This window comes from Desmodus rotundus, chromosome 4, assembly GCF_022682495.2.
Source record: "Desmodus rotundus isolate HL8 chromosome 4, HLdesRot8A.1, whole genome shotgun sequence".
NCBI classification, from domain to species: domain Eukaryota; kingdom Metazoa; phylum Chordata; class Mammalia; order Chiroptera; family Phyllostomidae; genus Desmodus; species Desmodus rotundus.
Genome location: NC_071390.1, coordinates 57587247 through 57606022, shown reverse-complemented (window position 1 = coordinate 57606022; position 18776 = coordinate 57587247). Strand labels below are relative to the sequence as shown.

Below are 18776 nucleotides of genomic sequence, written 5' to 3'. Positions count from 1 at the left end.
CCCCATCATCCACAGCACCTCTTCCCATCTTCCAGACCATTCAGATCTCAAGGCGGGAGACCTCTTGAGTCTTGGCCAGCCACTTCCATCCCAGTAACCCACATGTGACAGGAGGCTGATCCTACTACCACCCCACACCAGGGCCTCTCTCAGAGTAAGCGATGGAGCAAGCAGAAGCACAGGGCATGGATAACACATGGACAAGAAACTGGAGACAGACATACAGCAGGGAGACAGAGGGGCTCTGTCATTCCAGCCTGTCCCCTGCCTCGGGCCAGAGAGTGTGGCAGACAAGGAGATGGCAAACTCAATGTGGGGGAAGACGGAGAGAAGGAGTGGGGCTGGAAGAAGAGGGGGGAGCCTCCTATGCTGCCTCTAGACTGGGCCCAGAGGGACTCTGCAAGGGCCTTGGGGGAAGGTGGGGCAGGGCTGGGCTGTAGGACCTTGGCCAAAGGGACAAGGGGACAGGGGCTAGCAGGGGAGGGGAGGGGTCACTCGGATCCTCAGTGCGTCTTCCCCATTGTGGGAATCTCTGGTTCTGGAGCCAGGGGAGGCAAGCTGCCGGGGCCCACACACCACCCACCCACCCCTCACAGCTATGCCTCCTCCACCCGGGCCTTGAGCCCTCAACACCCACACCTGCTCTTTGGGCAGGTCCCGTGCGCCAGGCCTAGCCCCAGGCCAAGGCAAGTGGGGACCCCAACTTACATCCAGCGAAGGCTCCGGCATGTCAGATGCTCCCTGTGCTCCGGCCTGACCCTCTAAGGCTGAGGAGGGGTTAAAGGTCAGGTCGCTGTGTGGATGGTTGCTGGGAGCGGCCTGTGGCGGTTGCCGGGGAGGCTGGGAAGGAGGAGGAGGAGCCCCACTGTGATGTAATGGAGGCCCTGACTGGCTGCTGGGGTGTGGGACGTGCAAACCTTGTTGTATGGAGGGATGGGGCTGGTCAGAACTGCCAGCGTGTGGCATCTGTGGAGGAGGAGAGAGCAGGAGAAAAGAAAGGTGAGGTGACGAGGTACAGCGACGAGATGCCTGGAGAAATGAAAACCAAACAAAACCAGAAAAATAACAAACCCCCAAAACAAAGCCACCCTTTTACAAAGCTGAATGCTTCTTCTTTTTTTTTTTTTTCTTTGGCAGAGAAACAAAATCCTCCCCCAAAACTGCCAGTCAGGGAGGTGGTGGAGAGCAAGGCTGGGAAGGGGCCTCTGAGGCTGTGTGAGTCTGGGAGGGAGGCGGCCAGGGGCTCTAAGACAAGCACAGACACTGAGCGTGGGGTCCAGGCCCCTGCGAGCCCCTCCGCCTCCCCAGCCTGGACACCACCACCATAACGAACAACAGTGAGGGCAGAATGGAGAAGCAAAATGGGCATGTTTCCAGGGAGTGGGAGGCGGAAGGGGTGCTGCTGGCAGCATGGTGCAGGCCCCCAAGGGCCAGGGTGGCAGAGAGCAGACATGGACAGACAGCATGGGGCAGGCGTGCAGCTCAGGAGTGGGTCTGTGCCCCTCAGTGGGCCCTGGGCAGGGGCAGTGGTGGGCACACAGGTTTCTTTCAAGAACTTTGGTACAAGCTCTGCCTCATGCCCTAGGGCAGGGTAGTAGTCAGCTAAAGTCAAAGGAGCAGAGTGGGGGCCTCTCAGCACTGCCAGGCTTTTCCTCCTGGCCATCCACCCAGGCAGCTACAGGGTGCACCCTACAGGTGCTGAGGAAGTCAGGCACCTCCACACCTCCCAGGGCACCAGGGCTCACCAAGGGGCTGCCTTGCTAAAGTAGGGGCAGGTGGCGCTTCTCTGACAGATGAACTAGAGGACCCATACCTTCCCATGGGCATATGCACCAGGACACAGGGGCTGTGGGTGGGCAGGGGACAGGTGGTGGGTGGGATTTAAACTTCCCCTGCTAGACCTAGTCTGTTTGCTGTCCCAAGCACCCTTCCTTCAGAGCTGAGGTCTCAGGGGGAAAGGCTGAGTCCAAGTCCTCACCCCACTCCCATATCTGACCAGACCCCCAGCTCACGCGCACTCTGCTGGTGAAGGGAGCTCACTGACTCACCAGGCTGCTCACTTGGGAAGGGCAGTCTGGTGACCACGTCTCCTTGGTCATTGGTATGCCCTCCCTTTCCCATCTTCTGGGCCACACGGAAACATAACTTTTTCCCTTTGTGGGTTTAAAAATGACAGCTGCACCTTCCCTGATTTTCTCTAGACCCTAGTTACTTGTCCTGCTTCTCCTAAAAGCCACTCCCCAGGCCTTGCTGTGGGCTGGCCTCTGCCCATGGTCCAGGTGGCCCCCTGTATGTAGCACAGTAGCACAGCGACCTCCAGCCTGGGCCCTGAGGTCGGGGGACGATCTGAGGGCACCGAGATGGGGCACACATGAGGTAAGAAGTACCAGGAGATGATGGAGGGATGGCCACCACTGCTGTCAGTACAAAGCCAGCTTCTGACTCTCACTCATGTCTGTGGATGCCCCAAAGTCCATTCTGGGGGGGCAAGTAGGGGCTCCACACTCCTGGGGCACCTTAGCCCAAGACAATCTTAAGATGTGCTGACACAGCTCTCCCCTTTGGCCTGACATCTTGCTGGCGTGTCTCAGGACCCAGAGGGGCAAGTAGGTGCTCTCTGGAAGCTGCTGATAACACCTGTCAACCTGGCACCTGAATGGGAGAGTCCTTGAGCAAACTGGTGCCTGGTTGGAGCTCTCCTGCCAGTCCCTGCCTGCATGGGAATCCTTCCCACCTGTGTGCTCTGCAGGGGGCAGGCTGCTCTGGTTGGGCAGGTTCAGGGGGAATTTATCTGTGAGTGTACCACCCTACCCTGCACAGCTGTATTTCTGGGTCCAGTTGCCATCGGGAGACAGCCCAGAAACGGGGAAGGACAGTATATAGCTGGGGCATCCTGGGAGGCTGCGGAGTCAATTCACAGGCTTAGGTCCCTCTGAAGAACCCAGGTGCAGGACTAATAAGGCAAGGGAATAAGCCTGGCTGGATGCAGGAGGTATACAGCATCCTGCTGCCATTTGCCAATGCTGGGAACTGTGGGATGCTGGGTGTGGAATGCTGAGGTTCTGGGGAGCAGGGCTGGAAAAGGGGGTCTGGGGGAGAGGCCCCCAGAAATCAGAAGCCCCATAGGGCAGAAAGTAACTTGCAAAAATGTGGCCAAGGTCCTGAGAGAACAGCTATTTCTGACTTGGCATTCTGGGATCCTGCAAGAAAGGTGCTGTAGTGACCCTCACCTAGATTCTTGGTTAACTGCCACTGATGCTAAGAACAGGGTGCCTCTGGCCCACAGGACAGACCCTGTCTTGGTGGCAGGGCCAACTCCACGTTAGGTATATGGAACACAGTACAATCCAGAGGCCCCTTCCTTCCAGGCCACATGAGGAAGGACTAGAGGGCCTGAGTGGCGCCTTCTGGTGCAGGACCATCCGACCCTGCTGCCAACAGGACCCTTCTGTGGAAGCCCTGGGCCCTTCTCTGTAGTGGGTGTGGCCAGGCCATCATTGCCTCCCTCCAGCTCTTCCGCCTCATCAGGAAGAGACAGAATCACTGAAGCCTCAGACTTCAGCCCTCAGGGTTCAGTTTCCCCAAAACCCCAACTGCTGTTCCTCCCTCTGGGCTTTGCCAGAACTTCGGCTCCATCAGTGCAAGGCCCGTGTCCATCTTGCTTCCATCAGGGACAAGGCCCACCCACGAGAACAGGCTAAGAAAGTGTGTGCTAAATTGGATGGAACCATCCAGTGCACATTGGCCCCCTACCTCTGACACCAGGGCCACGGGAAGGGGAGGCCTCTGGACACCTTGCCTGCAAAGGGCCTTCTCAGCAGTGCAGGGTATGTGTTAATAGATGAAACAGGACAGGAAGTGCATATTCGCAGGATAAGTAGATTTCCGGCATTTCTTTTTGCAGGAGATAGTGATACCCCAAAGATTTAGACCCCTGTGGAGTAAGTGGGTCTGAATCTTTGGGGCAAATTCTACATGGCCGGGGCTACCGTAGGATAGTTTAAGAGTATGTGTAAGTGGGGGGAGAGAGGGTGGGAGTTGCATGTGGGCGTATGTGCAGGTTAGTGTGTGAGGCTGTACAAGGGAGTGTGCGTGTGTGCGTGCAGGGAGGAGCCCACAGCTTCCATCCCCTGAGAATCTGACATCCTGGGTGAAAGAGCTAGGTCCAAGGATGCTGATGGGTCCTGCCCCAGCCTCAGTCAGGTCTCACTCCTGTCTGAGCACCCGAACCCAATTCTCAGTCCTCTTTGCCTGGGAGGGCAGTAGGCAAACGTTGGAAAGGTCCCGGGGAAGCCCTCTGCCTCATCAGCCCTGTGCAGAGGCTGGGGCTGTGGGGGAGGTGGGGGTGCGGAAGAGGTACTCACAGTTTCCTGCATGGGGTGGCTGAGGGGTTTCTCGAGGGCAGCCATGTTGTTGGGCATGTCCGGGGGGTGGGAGAGCTGGGGGGGACCATGCATGAAGTCGTTCATGGATGTCCCACCGGGGTTCCCATGGGGGAAGTCAAAGTTGCCATGGCCCTGGTAGTTGTTGCCTGGGGGGAACAAATAGGCAGGTGCTCACCTAGAGGGCAGACAGCCACCTCTAGGGAGCAGACAGTGTGCAAATTAGGAACCAAGTCCTGTCCTTCTCTGGGGCCCGAGATGGCTCCTGCAGCCTTCGTGTCCGGGCTGTGCAACAGGCAGCAGTGCAGCCTTCTCCACTGGGCCTCAGCCCCCAGGCACGCGCTGTTCCATAGCTGCGAGGGGCGCAGTGGGGGAAAGGGGTGTGCAGGGGGACGTGGGAGGAGGCCCAAGTCTCAGCCTTCCACAGGATGTGCTGGGCTAGCCCCCTAGACCTGTTTCCCCACTGCCCCTCAGGCTGGCACCTTGTCACTGGGACGACCAGGCCCAGAACCGGTCAGGATCTGCCAAGTTCATGAAGAATGCTGTGTCAGAATCAAGATGACACCATCAGAAGCCAGCTGTCTGGCCTCCCCGGCTGCTGTGCCCTCTAGAACGTGGCCGTGGTGAGAGGTCAGAGGATCAGCACGCTGTGAAGCTGGGGCCCTGGGCACACTGTGGGACCTGGTTGGGCGGGCGAACCTCTCTGGGTCTGTAATCACCTGGGAGCTCTGAGGACCCAAGAGCAGGACCCCATGGGGAAAATGCCACCCCCTGTTTGAGGGGGGTAGAGGGGTGGGTACTTTCTAGGAACAGCCATATGGGGGAAGCTTGGTCAGGGCAGTAGACAGTAATAGCACAGTGGTGGTAACCTTGGTGGCCAAAGGCTGGAGCTCCAAGCCCTTGGACTCTGTCCCTGGCAGAGTGGGAGAGCTGCAGAGACAGGGACTATAGAGATGTCACAGAGAAATGGGAGGGCTGGGAGAAGGGCAAGAAACCTTCAGGTGAGAGTATTCTGTTGGTCCCAGTGCACACGCAGGCTGGAGAAGAGGTGGCAGTGTGCCCCCAGCAAAGCAGGCTCTGAAGCCCCTGGGCTTGGCACCTGCTGCCTGGAGTCCAGGAGCTGCTATCTCTGGCAGCTCCAGGAGTCAGGAGAGCAAGCCAGGCAGGGTGGGGTGGGGTGTGAGAGGCAGGAAGCTGGCTCATGGGGCAGCTTCACTCATGCTTCCCAGCTAGGCGCCAACCCACAGGGCTGGAAGGAACCAGGCAGCCGGATGGAGATGCGGGGATGACGGTGCATGGGTTGCATACCTCCAGGTCCAATGATGTGGGAATATTTTGGGGGGTATATGCCACCTCTGTCTCTTCACAACACACCCCACACCTGTCACCACCAGCAAAGAAGTCCTGTGCCCCCATTGGGACCGTAGGGGTGCCCTCCTCCAGTCATCCTTGTCTGGTGTCACTCACCTTGGCCGCTATAGTCGTTGGAGTTGGTGGCCCCAGGTGGAGGTGGGAGTGGGTAGGGGGATGGGCCAGGGCCCAGAGCTGCGATCATCTCCATGACATTGGGCATGATCATTTGGCTAGGACTCATGGTCTTAAACCGCTTAGAGGGGATGCCGTCAGGGTCATCCTTAATGTGTAGGTCCGACTTGATGGGCACTGGCCGCCAGCTGCATGTGGGATCAATGGTGACCTCTTCAAATTCGGAGCTGTAGGAGCAAGGGGTCAGAGCTGAGGGTCCAGGGAGCTGAGTTTTGAACACAAGGGCTTCTAGCTCAGACAGACACTGAGGTGTCCTTGCCCGGGTCCCCTGCCCCAATTTTCCCCAGGCTCTGCCCATGACAGAGCTATGGGGGATTTTTAGATTTTGTGAGAGACAGGGACACTGAGGCTAGGAAAAACAAGTGGCCAGACACAGGGCAGCTGGCCCCAGGGTCTCCTACCCAGGAAGTGGCTGTTGGGGGCACTGTCAGCTTCTTACTCTGGCTGAGTTTGGTCCTTTCTGGAAAGTGCGTTTGCCCCCAGTACAGAAGCACCAGAGGTAAAGTCACAGTAGGTGAGGGATGTGGGTAAGTGGTTTTCCAGCCTAGGGGGTGTCCAGGATGTTCACGTGCTCCCCATATTCAACCCAGGCTGACACTCCTGCCACTCTGTCCCACGTTCCCCTGGCTGGGGAGGCCCACTTACTGTTGGATGGCATTGAGGATGCCCCACATGTACTGATCCACCTCCAGGCCCTCGAGCAGAGCGGTTTTACTGGAAAAGGAGAGAAAAGGGCTTGGCCGTGGTTCCTGGACCCTAAGGGGCGGGGGCACAGCCCATCCCGCCCCACTGTGTCAGCAACACATCCCTGCTGCTGGTTACCACTGAGGGCCCTGACAGGACAGGGTGGCATGGTGACAGCTTGACACAAAGGGATCGTGATTATGTATAGCTCCTGTTATTGCAGCCCCTCTGCCATATCTGGGTTCTCTCTCTTTTGCTTTTAGGGCAGGTAGAGGTGGTCGGACCCCAAAGAGCAGGGCTAGAGGAGGGCCAGAGGAGCTCTTCCAGGGTGGGCGTCACTCACTTGCACACTGGACACCTCCAGGTCCCTCTCTCGCAATTCAGCTGCAGGTATGATTCCAGGTCAAAGCACTGCGGAGGCCAACGGACAACAGACAGACAGATGTGATCAGGACTCTCAGAAACTGCTCTGATGCAAGCACCAGTGCTCCTGAGACCCTTATGAAGACCTCCCACCAGGAAGGGAGACACACGGTGGAGAGACCGAGGGCAGGTTGTTGGGTGGGCTTACTTTTCTTGTCCCTGTACGCCTCTGCCCAGCCCTCCTCATACCACCCCTGTGCCTGCGTCTTCCGAGAAGCCTTCCCGGTTCCTCTGCAGCTGCCCCTCACTGATTATGTCTGTGACAGCTCCCCCCTCAATGAGGTGGGGGCAACGTGACTCAGGTCTCATTAGCCTAGCCCAGGTACTGAGGATGCACATGGTCCAGTTCATCAGTGTGTCAAAAAAAGTGACCAGATGTCCACCTTGCCGACAACATTCTCTCTGAGGCAGGGAGGGAGCCCTCCTAGGAAGCCCTTGGGGAGTGTGTGAGAGGATGTGGCTGAGTGTGCTGCTGACCTGGCCCCAAAGCCTCCGCTCCCTCCTGCCAACTCTTCAGGCTCATACCCAGGCTCCCCTGGGAAGGCTTCTTACACCCTCTTCTGGGATTCCTTCCCTGAGCAGGCCCAGTTCAGTGACTCTCGCCCACCCAGGGCTGCATGCATTTGCACTGTGCTCTGTTGTAGCCACCCAGACTGTGACAGTCACTCATTCCACTCATTCCCTGAGCACGTGCTCAGGGCAGGGCCCTGGAACACAGCAGGGACCTGGCAGAGACGTCCCTGCTCTTGGGACCTGAACCAGCCATGGCTGTGTGTGAGGGATTTCCAGCTGGTATCTGACACCTGCCAGGGCAGGACCTGCATAAACCCAGTTTTGTAGCCTCCTGGGCCCTAGCCCTGAGCATGCAGAGATGCTCGAAGGATAAATGATGACTGAAGTAAGGGAAATGAGCTGCTGGTGGCCACTGTGTCCTTCAGGGGGCAGAAACAGGCTCTGCTCCCCTTCTGCCTACCCTTCACCATCCCAGCCAGACTCCAGTGGCTCCTGCAGGTCGGAGGTGCCCTGCTCACCTGGACGTGCTTGCAGTCGTGACCTCGAGCAGGCAGCTGGATACGCCGGAATGTGATGGGGCATTTCAGAGACACTTTGATGGCTGTCTGCTCCACGCCGTCCTCCCCATTGAGGGTTGTGTTTCCTGATGAGGCTGCCACGCTGCTGAAATTCCTCTTGACTGTGGGGTGGGAGGCACAGGAGAATGAGGAGGGCACTGCCCTGCTCCCACGCCCCACCAACTCCCTCCTGCAGCTGGCACACTCTGGTTCCCTACCTCCACCCCTAAACTGGGAGGTCCTATGAATAACTGCAGTGAAGGGGAGTTTGGCCTGCTGGGTGTCCCAGGCTGCCCAGCACTCTGAACGGCCACCCCACGTACGACGCGTGTGGAGTGCATGTGCACCTGGAGGTCACCACGTCAGTTCCCCAGTCTCTGCAGAACAAGCACTGCCTTCCCTAGGAGGGGGACTTTCTGCAAAACTTGCAGAAATCCCATCTGGCACTTCTCCACTGATTTTCTGGGTCAGCGGAGCCCCCTCAGGCGCTTCTGCACTGAATTCTGCAAGCGTGGAAATAAGAATGCATACCTAACTGCCTGGAGTGACTCTAGGAAGCAGGAGGTGACGTGAAGAAGCCTAATAGAAGTGGGGAGCAGTGGTGCACCTCCCTGCATGGTGTCCCCTGGAACTGTCACGTAGGGTCTCCTCCAAAGGAACAGACTTTGAGCCAAATCTTTTCGTCTTGAGGTAGGCATGAGCTGTTGGGGCTGGGAGGCCAGCCTTGAGTCCATGCCATGCCTCCCTCCCAGTGAAGATCCTCCCTTCTCTAGTTCTTCCCAGCCTTCCAGGTGATCACCTCCTCTAGGAAGCCTGCCTGGCCTGTCTATACTGTGATGTTTTGTGTTAACCTGCTTTACATCCTGTGATGTGAGCCAGATGGGTCAGGATTCCCACTGGGTCTTACAGTGTCCTGCTCATCTGATCTCCCCACAGCCCCAGAGGAGGGGCAGGAGTCAGGGCTGGGGTTGGTGCCAAGAAATACTCAGGGCCCCAGGGCGTCACACAAGGAGCCAAAAGTCCCAGATGGAGGGTGACCCTGAGAGGCTGAAGTCTGGCTCTTGCACTCACTTTTGGTGATGCAGTGCTCTGCGGGCAGGAGGCGCTTCTTGAGGAGGCCTTGCAGCACGGAGCGCACAGATGGCCGGTGGACCAGCTGCAGCACGAAGAGGTGGGACTGCGAGGAAGAGTGTATGTTCAGTCCCTGTCCCACAGCCCCCATGGTCCTTCCCCCCTGCAGCCTCTGCAGTCCTAGGCTTCCCCTGTCCGAAGGTCCCTAGGGGGCCATTTCATCCACAGTGATGCACTTTAGGAGCGGGTGCCCCAGAAACATAGGGGAGAAAGCCCACAAAGACCAGGATGTATCCTGGGACCTATGAGCTGGGAGACCTAGGCTGGGCTCACCACCTGTAAGCAGCTGTTATGACAGACAGTGAAACACCCCTGGGATGGGTTATGGGACACTGGGATCAGGACCGGAGTCTACCTCACTTCCTACCCCTCTCCACCACTGCGCCCCACTATGCATCCTCCACCCTTTCTGCCTAAGGATGGTGTCTCTGTATTTACCTCTCCAGGAAGCCTTCCAGGACTGCACACCCCAACATGTCTCCATAGGCTCTTCACTCTGACAGCATCCCCAGTCCTGTGACTCCTATCTCTGGGAGGCCTCATAGCCCCAGTGCTCACAAGGGCAGAACCAGAGCTTTTCCTTCTTCTCTACCCCCCAGAGAGGCTACCAGAACAAGGCAGGCAATCCACTTCCACACAAGTCCTGTGTGCCAGGTTCTGATCTCTAGGGGATGGGGGTGTGGCACAGATGTGGCCATAGAGCAGGGGTATCAAACTCATTTTCTCTGGGGGCCACATCAGCCTGGCGGTTGCCTTCAAAGGGCCGAATGTAATTTTAGGACTGTATAAATGTAACTACTCCTTAACAGTTAAGTGAGAGCTCGGCGCCACCGCAGGGTAGAAACAAGGTGCCAGGCCGGATGAAACAAAGTGGAGGGCTTTGTGTTTGCCACCCGTGCAGTAGAGCAATGAGTCACAGGTCAGAGGCATACAAACACACGTGTGATTCTGTGACAGCGGGTTGACTGAAGACAGGAAGAAGTTAGTAACTCCAGACTTGGTGGAGTTGGGGCCGGGGGAAAAGGGGATTAGAATATAAAAATGTCTTGCAGATGAGGCCAGAACAGAGCCACACTCTAAGGGACACATAGACTTCAGCTGAAGAAGATGGGGGAAGGTGTCAGGAGGAGGGGCCTATTGGAGTAAATGGAGGTGAGAGTGCAGACCAGACGGAGGCTGTGTTGCAAGGGGAAAGGCCAGGCATAGCGGCTTTGGAGGCTTTTATTCCATAGCCCTGGGGGACCAATGCACGTTTCTGGAGTGTGTTTCTGAAAGACTGCTTTATTGGCAGTGGGAATAGAGGACGGAGACCCAAGGACAAGGCTGTAGAAGGGAGGCCAAGGCCTCAGGTCCCTGCACTGCACCCCCAGCCTGCCCGCACTCACACAGCAGCAGGCCGTGACGGTGATCTGGATGGTGTTGCGGCCTGGCTGGCACACGTGCTTCAGATGTAGGGGCTTGTGGGAGGTCTTGTTGTCACCACGCTCGATGGTGAGGGGCGTGGCATTCACGCTGACCTGCACCGAGGCCGGCCAGTTGGTGTTCATCTGCCGGTCCTCGTGGTGGTAGCACTTGAACTGCAGCTCCAGATCAGACCTGGGGGTAGGGAGGGGAGGAGAGGGACAGGGCTCAGGTCAGCTCTGTCAGGGGGCTGCTGTGACCTGCATGACACCTGGTCTGGCCACCCATCCCTAACTCAACAGTCCCATGAGTCTCTCAGGACCCTATCCTTGGCTTCAGCTGCTCCCCCAGCCTCCCCAAGCTCTCTTCTCTCACCCTGGATATTCCCCCTGTCCCCACCTCCATTTAAAACCCATTCAACAACCCAACCTCCCCCTTAACTCCCACATTCTCATTCACTCCAGCCACCGCCACAGCTCTGGCCATAATCTCCCCTGGCTGACCTATAGGGGTGATGCCTGCTCCCCCAGGACAGGGACAGAGGGACAAAAGACACTAATTTGACAAGACCACCTGAGAGGCTGATTATGCCCATCCCCAAGGCCCTGCTGGGTGGGAGAAGCACCCCAGGCCAGGGCTGTGTCTGGTTCAGGCCCCCCAAGTGGGCCTCGAAGACACTAAAGGGAGTCCCCATGAAACCAGCAATGAGCACATATGCATGCAATCCAAGCAGGGCCAGTGTCCAGGGCCACGGGACACCTCTTAGCTGAGGGCACTCATGAGTGAGGAGGGGTGGCTGAGTGAGGCCCACAGGGGTCTCTCTACCTCCCTGACTGGGCAGCTGAGACCCCATGCTCTCACCCCACCCCAGCTGTCTCAGGCCTTCACTGCAGCCTGCTTGAGGGAGCCAGCTGTGTGTGCAGGTGTGTGTGTTCATGTGCCATCTCAGACACATCCTTGCTCTCAGGGTGCTCACTGGGCAGCTGAGCGGCCCTGGTCACAGGCATGGCATGGCACTTGAGTCCTGCCTGAGAAGGAAGGATCACGGATAGAGACACCATCAAGTTTTAGCATCCAAGAGACCCAGGCCCATGTCCCAGCTCTGTCCCTTGCTAGCTATGAGAATTCCTCCAAGCAAATCAGCTCCTCTGGCTTCAGTTTCCTCATTGTTAACAAGCAAGCATTGCCCACTCAAAAGATGAAGGATCAGATGTGGAAGGCACATCGGGGCACAGGGCCTGGCCCAGCAGGGGGCTGTTGGCTGCTGCAGTCCAGCCTGTCCTGGTGTTGGAGCAGCAGCTCCCTTGGCAGCCAGCCCTCTGCAATCTGCAAGGCTAGTCAGTTTTGCCCATCCCAGTCCTGCTCCCACTCTAGTTCTTTTGTCCACTTTCCTCCTCTGCCATGACAAGCCATTCTCATTTCCTCTTGTCGGCTCAGGGCCTCTGCTGGAATACCGCCCTGCTCAGCCTTTAGGCCTGAGATAGCCACCTTTTTCTCTGGGAAGTCATCCCTGACAACTCTCTTGGGACTGGGGTGAGTTACAGCTGCTCTCTGCCCCTGCGCCACTATGTGAAGGTTGCTTGTCTGTCTCTCCTGAACTGCGAGTACCCCATGACACCCCCAGGGCCTTGCACACAGAGGGCCCAGTCAATGTTGCTGTACACTGAAGGTAGCAGGCAGATGCTGCTACCATGGGTTCAGGGATGCCACCACCAGGGCCTTCTCCACCCAGCTTAGGCCCATGCCCCTGCCCTGACACTCACCTCCACATCAGCGTCTGGTGGACTGTGGGCCTCAGGTGAAAGACATGGTTGCTGACGGCCAGATTGTGCTCAAGGCGGAAGGGCTCCAGTACCACACCGTCCCGCACTGGGAACGTGAGTCGCAGCTCATCATTGTGGGTGGCTGGGTGGGGGAGGAGCTGATGAGCCACATGTCTCTGGCCACCATGGGCACACAGAAGCCGTGGGCTCTGGGGCCATGGTTGGGGCTCACTCACCCACTTGACATGCACCCTTGGCTGCATGCTCAGAGGAACATGCAGGTGTGGGTGTAAACTGGGCCACAGCAGTTGGGCTATGTGCCCTAGTATACACATCAGGGAGCCCATTGCTTCTCCCAGTCTACCCCACCCCATTCCGGCCATCCCTGCATCCCATGTCCCATTCATCCTGGCTCTGCATGCCCTCTTGCCCACAGGCTCTGGAAGCCCGGGCTTCCTCCTCCCTGCCCCCTTCCCAGCTGCTGTTCTTCCCAGCCTCCAGATGCTCAGGCAGGTGATGAGGGCTGTTGGCAGCTCAGCTACACCTCAGATTTCTCTTCTGGGTGTGGCCCGCTTGCCCTCAAGCCTTTCTGCCCTTTCTACATGCCCAGCCCCAACAGGTAGGCAAACTTCCACACCCTCTGGCCCTTGGCAGAACACAGGGAGGGAGAATGGGGCACTCACCCGGGGGTGGTGGCAGAGCAGTCATATTTGGCTTGATGTCAGGCGGGAAGGGTGGTTTAACATCTTGGCTGGGGGACAGGTATGGGGGGATGCTGCTCCCAGGGGTCATGGGGGGTGTGGGATTCCCTGGAACAGGTGAGTGGGGGTAGTTTGCCACAGGAACTGGCCTGGGAGGCTAGAGAGAAAGAGAAACCACACACAGGTTATGGGGTCATGGAGCAAGGGTTGTGGACACACACCCTACCCAACCCAGGGTCCTGGGGCTATGGCCTCTTCTTCCCTTAGGGAGGAGAGCCCCCCGGGAAAACCACTCCCTCCCTCCTGGCTACACTCAGGCCTCTGTCCTCATCAGAAAACAGGTGGGCCTACAAAGGACCTTCCTACCCTTCATTAGGGGGTACAGGGTCCCCTACCCCATTTGACAAATGGGAACCCAGGCTCAGGGTGATGGGGGATGTTTCCCTGGCAGGAAAGAGCTGGGTCAAGCCCAGGGCTCCTGCTGCCCACATCATGACTCCAGGCCACACTCCATTTCTACCACAGCCCACTGGGGTCTCCACATGGAGTGAGGCCTGCAGCACCACGGGGCAGTTGGCTCCCCAGGAACCCCTCTCCCTTCCTGAGTCCCCACCTTGCTTTCTTCCAGGACTGGACAGGTCCACACATATCCCTGACCCGCACACCCAGAGCTACAGATTCTCTGTCCGGGCATCTCTGCCCCAGAGTAGATGGCCCAAGAGGGCACCCCTGCCCATGGGCCTTGCTAACGTCCAGAATCTGAGGCGGGAACGGCACGTGGGTTATAGTTCCTCAGATGAAAACTGGAACGTACCCTATTGACATTCCCTTGGCTGTAGTTACTGTAGCTGCTTCCCGAGAAGGTGTTACTTTGTCCGTTAAACTGCTCTGGCTGTTAAAGCAAGATAAACAATGACGTGAATAGAACGCAGAAAAGCCTGCTCTCTTTCCTGCAGTGAAAATCTGCTGGGAGTATAGGGAATGCTGAAGAGCCCCCCCACCCCCACTGTGCCGGGGGTGGGGAGTAGAGCCAGGATAGAGCAGGTCACCCCCTGGGGACAGTGTTTCGACTCATTCTGTCCACAGTTAATAATTTAGCAACAGGGTTTACAAAAATAGAAACACCTAGTGTGCTGAAGTTATAGCAAAAATAGTAATGCCACATGGCAGGTGGTCATGTAAGTTGGCATAATTCCTTGACAAATAAGTGTAAAATATTTCCAGAGTCTTCTTTACTCCTGAGAATGTACTTTATCATAATCCCAAAGAAGGAAAAAGCTATGTGCCTAAAGATACTCATCATAGTAAGGCTAGGCAGCCACTGGAAGTGAAACCATGGAGCCGCTATAGCAGTAAGTACCATGCTTACAACCTCAGGTCAAGTGAAAGCAACAGATTCAGAAACTACAGCCACAGCAACAACTATGCAGCAGGTTGGCGCCCACATGCAGGTAGAGACACAAGGTTCAGAATGAAATATTAACAGATTCAGGGTGCTTTCCCTTTAAAAAATGTATTCCCTTCATTGTTATTATCTTGTGTGTTCCTATAAATAGTAAACGGAGAAGGAAAACCATCATCTGAGGCCCTGAGAATAGAAACCAAGAGAAGCCACTGTGACATTTTGATCACTATACGTACAGCTCTGGGCTCAGGGGGGACACATCCAGAAATCTCTGCCTGCCCCCTGGGCCTCAGGGAACAGCCATGGCCCTGAAGCACAGTGGGGGTGGGGATATGGGGTGTTGGGACTCACCTTGTAATACTGCCCCATGTTGACCGTTGGGGGTGGGTACTGCCCGGTGCTCGGCTGGCTGGGCATCCTTTGCCCGGGGTAGTTGGGTGAGGTGAGCGGCCGTGGGGGGTTGGGAGTGGGGTACTGGCCTGGCTGTGTGGGGAACTGGCTGTTTGGTCCGTATTGCTGGTTTCCATAGTTGGGCTGCGGCGGCAGAGAGAGAAGGAGGGAAAAGCTGTCAGTGTCTCGGAGCTGAGCCACACACTGGAATGCAGCACTGCCCCATCTCCTCTCCTTTGTATGTGCCGTTTTCTACCCACAAAATGCCCTCCCCACCTGGAAAAGGGGGAGCTGATGATGCTTGGGGCCCCTTCTTGCCCAGACATCCAAGGACAGTACATTCTGTCCATCTGGCTTAGAGCCGTCTTTTTTGAAGCACCGTTCCATGTGAACTTCAGGGGTACTTTTAAAGCCTTTTGTTCACACCATTATTGGGGGTGGGGAGGCAGGGCAGGAGCTTGATTCTAAAGTCCCCTTTGTGTCTCTCCTGGTGCTTGGCATTTGATGGGAACACAGATAACAGGCTGCACCTCCAGAACGGTGACCCCCACCCCTGCATTCTGAGGATGAGTCTGGAGGCACCGCCCCCATCCCCTACACTGACATTCAGTTCTGGGCCCTCTGTGCCTGGTCAGGAGAACCAGGCTGGTGAAGGGCTATGAAAACCTCTCTCAGGAAAGGCACTTGAGAGAGGAGACAGCTCCAGGGAGGGTTGGGGGGCAGAGTCACTATCCTTAGAGGTCTACAAGGTGGCACATGACACTTCTGCTCGTGCTGGTCTCTACCCTTCAGCCGCCTTCCCCATCTGTAAGATCAAGTGACGCTCAGGGCCACCTGCTGCCCAGACGCCCAGGCCAGGAGTCTGTGGTTTCTTCTTCCCTGTTTGTTGAAACTCCTGGTCTATTAATTGTCTCTCTTGCCCTTTGGCCTCAGAGGTCCAGGGGACAGCTTTGTCCCAGTGTCTGGCACAAAATAGGCCCTTGAGAAATACTCGCTCAACGAATGAAAGCTGGACCTGGGGATAGATGTCTGTGCCAGTGCTGAAGAACTTTGACTCACTGCCGTGACATGGTGGCTGCTACGAGACAGTGAGGGTCCTATCACATCACTGGAGGAACAGAAATGGAGGCTGTGGCCTGCCCACCAAGCTACAGATGGGGATCTTTTAGGGGACCAGGTGACCTGACTCCAGCCCCCAGTCCGAGGGTCCAGCAATTCAAAGATTCTATGAGTGTGCCATTGCAAGGTGAAGCCAGTCTTCCCACACAGGGGAGGCTGCCCGGTGTGACAGCCAGGGTCAGGCACTTTGTACTGTGTACACGCATCAGTGTTCTAGGAGGAGGGTGATTTCATAAAAATAGTTGAGAGCATTTGGTGTGCCCTGATGTGGCAGGCAGCAGCCACAGAGCCAGACACTGGTGCAGGTGCTGGGCTGACATCAGGCTAATGACCAGGAATCCTACCACATTTCCCACAAACGCCTCTGTGGATGCCAGCAGCCCTGCTGGCCAAGCTACAGGTACATCTGCAGCCCAGACAGCAGCGGTGACAGCAGTCTGAGCACAGGGAAGGCTGAGAGGGCTCTGCGTGGGAATGGGGCCAACTGCCTGAGGTCCCCCAGGAACAGCCAGGATCTCGAGATCCCGTTTCCTCCTCTGGCCCCTCCCTGAACTGGTGCCAACCTGAAGGCATATCAGGGCTTGACCTAGGTTCCTGGGTGTTTTTGGAGATCCCTGACCTCTCCCCTCGAGGACTCAGGATACCTCCACCAGTGGCCAAGCCATCTGCTACCTGAGCTAAGATGAATGCTGAGGGGAACCCCACAGACCTTCAAGTGACATATAGTCTTTGGGTGTTATTTTTTAATTTTAGTTAAAAAATGTTTATTTATTGACTTGAGAGAGAGAAAAAAAAAGAGGAAAGAGAGAGAGAAATACTGATTTGTTGTTCCATTTATTCATGCATTCACTGGTTGATTCTTGTATGTGCCATGACCAGGGATGGAATCTGCAACCTTGGTGTATAGGGATGATGTTCTAACCAACTGACTCACCCTGCCAGGGCAAGGTCTTTGGGCTTTGAACCCACTCTAAGCCCAAGCTGAAGGCCACAGTTCTGAGACAAAGGGGGTGAAGCCGATCTGAGAACAGGCACACAAGCAGAGCACTAGGGGAAAGGCTCAGGAAGGGACTTTGTTCGGGGGAGGAATCAAGGCAGGCTTCCTGAGGGAAGTGCTCCAGGCCAGGATTCTGGGGCCCCTGTGGCTTCTGCAGCTGACCCAGACAGGCTATTTACTACCAACTCGTTTTTTAAGTGCTCACGGAAGGCCCTGTGAGTCGCCCCTCCAGAAGGTCATCCTTCTCTGACCTTACCCAGGAGTTCTGTATACTCCACATTGCCTGGTTTCATTCCTGCTAAAGTCTTGTCTCCTGGAGGACAGGAGGTGTGGATTTTACTTCCTAATCTTCATAGATACCTTGGCTGAGCTGGGCAGCCTGAGAGGCAACATTTCTCCCTACAGAGCAGCTGACTATTGACAGAAACACACAGTGTGCCTTCCAATCACTTCTTGGATGGGCCCAGCCTTTACATATTTACAGGGTTTTGTCTCATCTCTCACTCCCGGAGGGCAGTGGGGAAGCCTTCCTGTGGGTGTGTGGACTGTGGCCCTGTGGAAGGACGGTTCCTTACCAAAGAGACCCAGCTAGTATCTGGACCCAGACAAATGTGAGCACTAACAGAGGCTACTGCTTGCTAAGGGCCCACCCTCGCAGCTTCATGTGCATCTCCTCACTCAAGTGTCCCTAGTAGCCCTAGGAGGTAGGCTGGAGTGCCACTGCCTTTTCCAAAGGAAAAAGCTGAACCTCAGAGAGGTGATGTGACTTGCTCAAGGTCTTCCAGCTGGGAAATGGCAGAGCTCGTCTTAAACCCAGGAGCACCTGACTCTTCAGGCTCTACCTTTTGGCCCAGGTTTTCCAAAAGTTAGTCCACGCCCTTTCCAAGGTACTTCCCACAACCCCTGTTTCTTCGAGTCCCAGGATCCTCCCCCCCGTCACTCTGCTACCCACTTGCCCGTTGTCACACTCACCTCTCCTGGGTATGGCCTCTTTATGCTCTGAATAGGAAGGGACTGGGGCCGGGGGCCCGGGTAGGTCTGCTGGGGCATCCGCTGCCCATGTGTGCCAAAGGGGCTGATGCCAGGCGGCCGGGGCTGGTTCATGCCCATGGGAGGGCCGCTCATCCCCGATGGTGTCATGCCTGCTGCCATGCTTGCAGGGTTCATGCTGCCCCCCATGGAGGCAGGCCCCCGCGGCCCGGGCTGGTTCATGAATTGGCTGTTATACGCCTGGGTGGGACCCATCTGGAAAGAGGAACAGACCTTCAACGGGAGAAGAAGAAAAAAAAGAATAAAATGCCACATGCATTGAAAGTGCAGGGAAGGAAGGGTAGGGAGGTGGGGGGCTTGGGGTGGGGGGCACTTTCCTGTGTGGTTGCCACTGGTGACCAGGCCTCTAGGAGCAGCCAGTCTCCTGGGCTCCTGCTGCCCTCTGCAGGCCTCACAGGAAAGATGCAGCCCAAGGGGTGTTAGGGGGTGGGGCATGGTCACTCCAGTGCACAGGCAGCATCTCCAGGGAGGCAGGCAGGGAATGGGTCAGAGGGTGCAGGGGCAGGGAGGACATGGGAGGATGGAGAAGGATGAGCATGGAAGCAGGAGCTCCTTTCCTGGAGGCCCTGGCCCACCCTTGGTCATTGGCCAATGGAGACACACCCTCCATCCACAAAGTCTGATGTGGCCCCAGTTCCCACTTCTGCCTACCAGTCCTACTGTCCCCATCCTGCAGTCCCCACTTCCATGCCTGTCCTGCATTTCTGTGGAGCTG

The 18776-nt window shown here is 56.7% G+C and overlaps 1 protein-coding gene across 8 annotated transcripts in view; it reads right to left on the bottom strand.

The window, feature by feature from the left end:
- The window catches only part of ZMIZ1 (zinc finger MIZ-type containing 1), a 226957-nt gene that overhangs the window by 4604 nt on the left and 203577 nt on the right, over positions 1-18776 (bottom strand). For 5 of the 8 annotated variants that reach the window (XM_053922731.1, XM_053922730.1, XM_053922732.1 and 2 more), the window contains 13 exons: positions 17984-18274; positions 14857-15039; positions 13915-13992; positions 13083-13257; positions 12400-12541; positions 10621-10831; positions 9176-9281; positions 8066-8226; positions 6955-7022; positions 6573-6641; positions 5850-6094; positions 4365-4531; positions 709-966 (listed from right to left, as the gene is read on the bottom strand). In XM_053922731.1, the coding sequence (XP_053778706.1) occupies positions 709-966; positions 4365-4531; positions 5850-6094; positions 6573-6641; positions 6955-7022; positions 8066-8226; positions 9176-9281; positions 10621-10831; positions 12400-12541; positions 13083-13257; positions 13915-13992; positions 14857-15039; positions 17984-18274 (2154 nt within the window). The remainder of the gene's footprint in view (positions 1-708; positions 967-4364; positions 4532-5849; positions 6095-6572; positions 6642-6954; positions 7023-8065; positions 8227-9175; positions 9282-10620; positions 10832-12399; positions 12542-13082; positions 13258-13914; positions 13993-14856; positions 15040-17983; positions 18275-18776) is intronic. The other 3 variants (XM_053922733.1, XM_053922735.1, XM_053922734.1) reach the window with 3 other exon arrangements.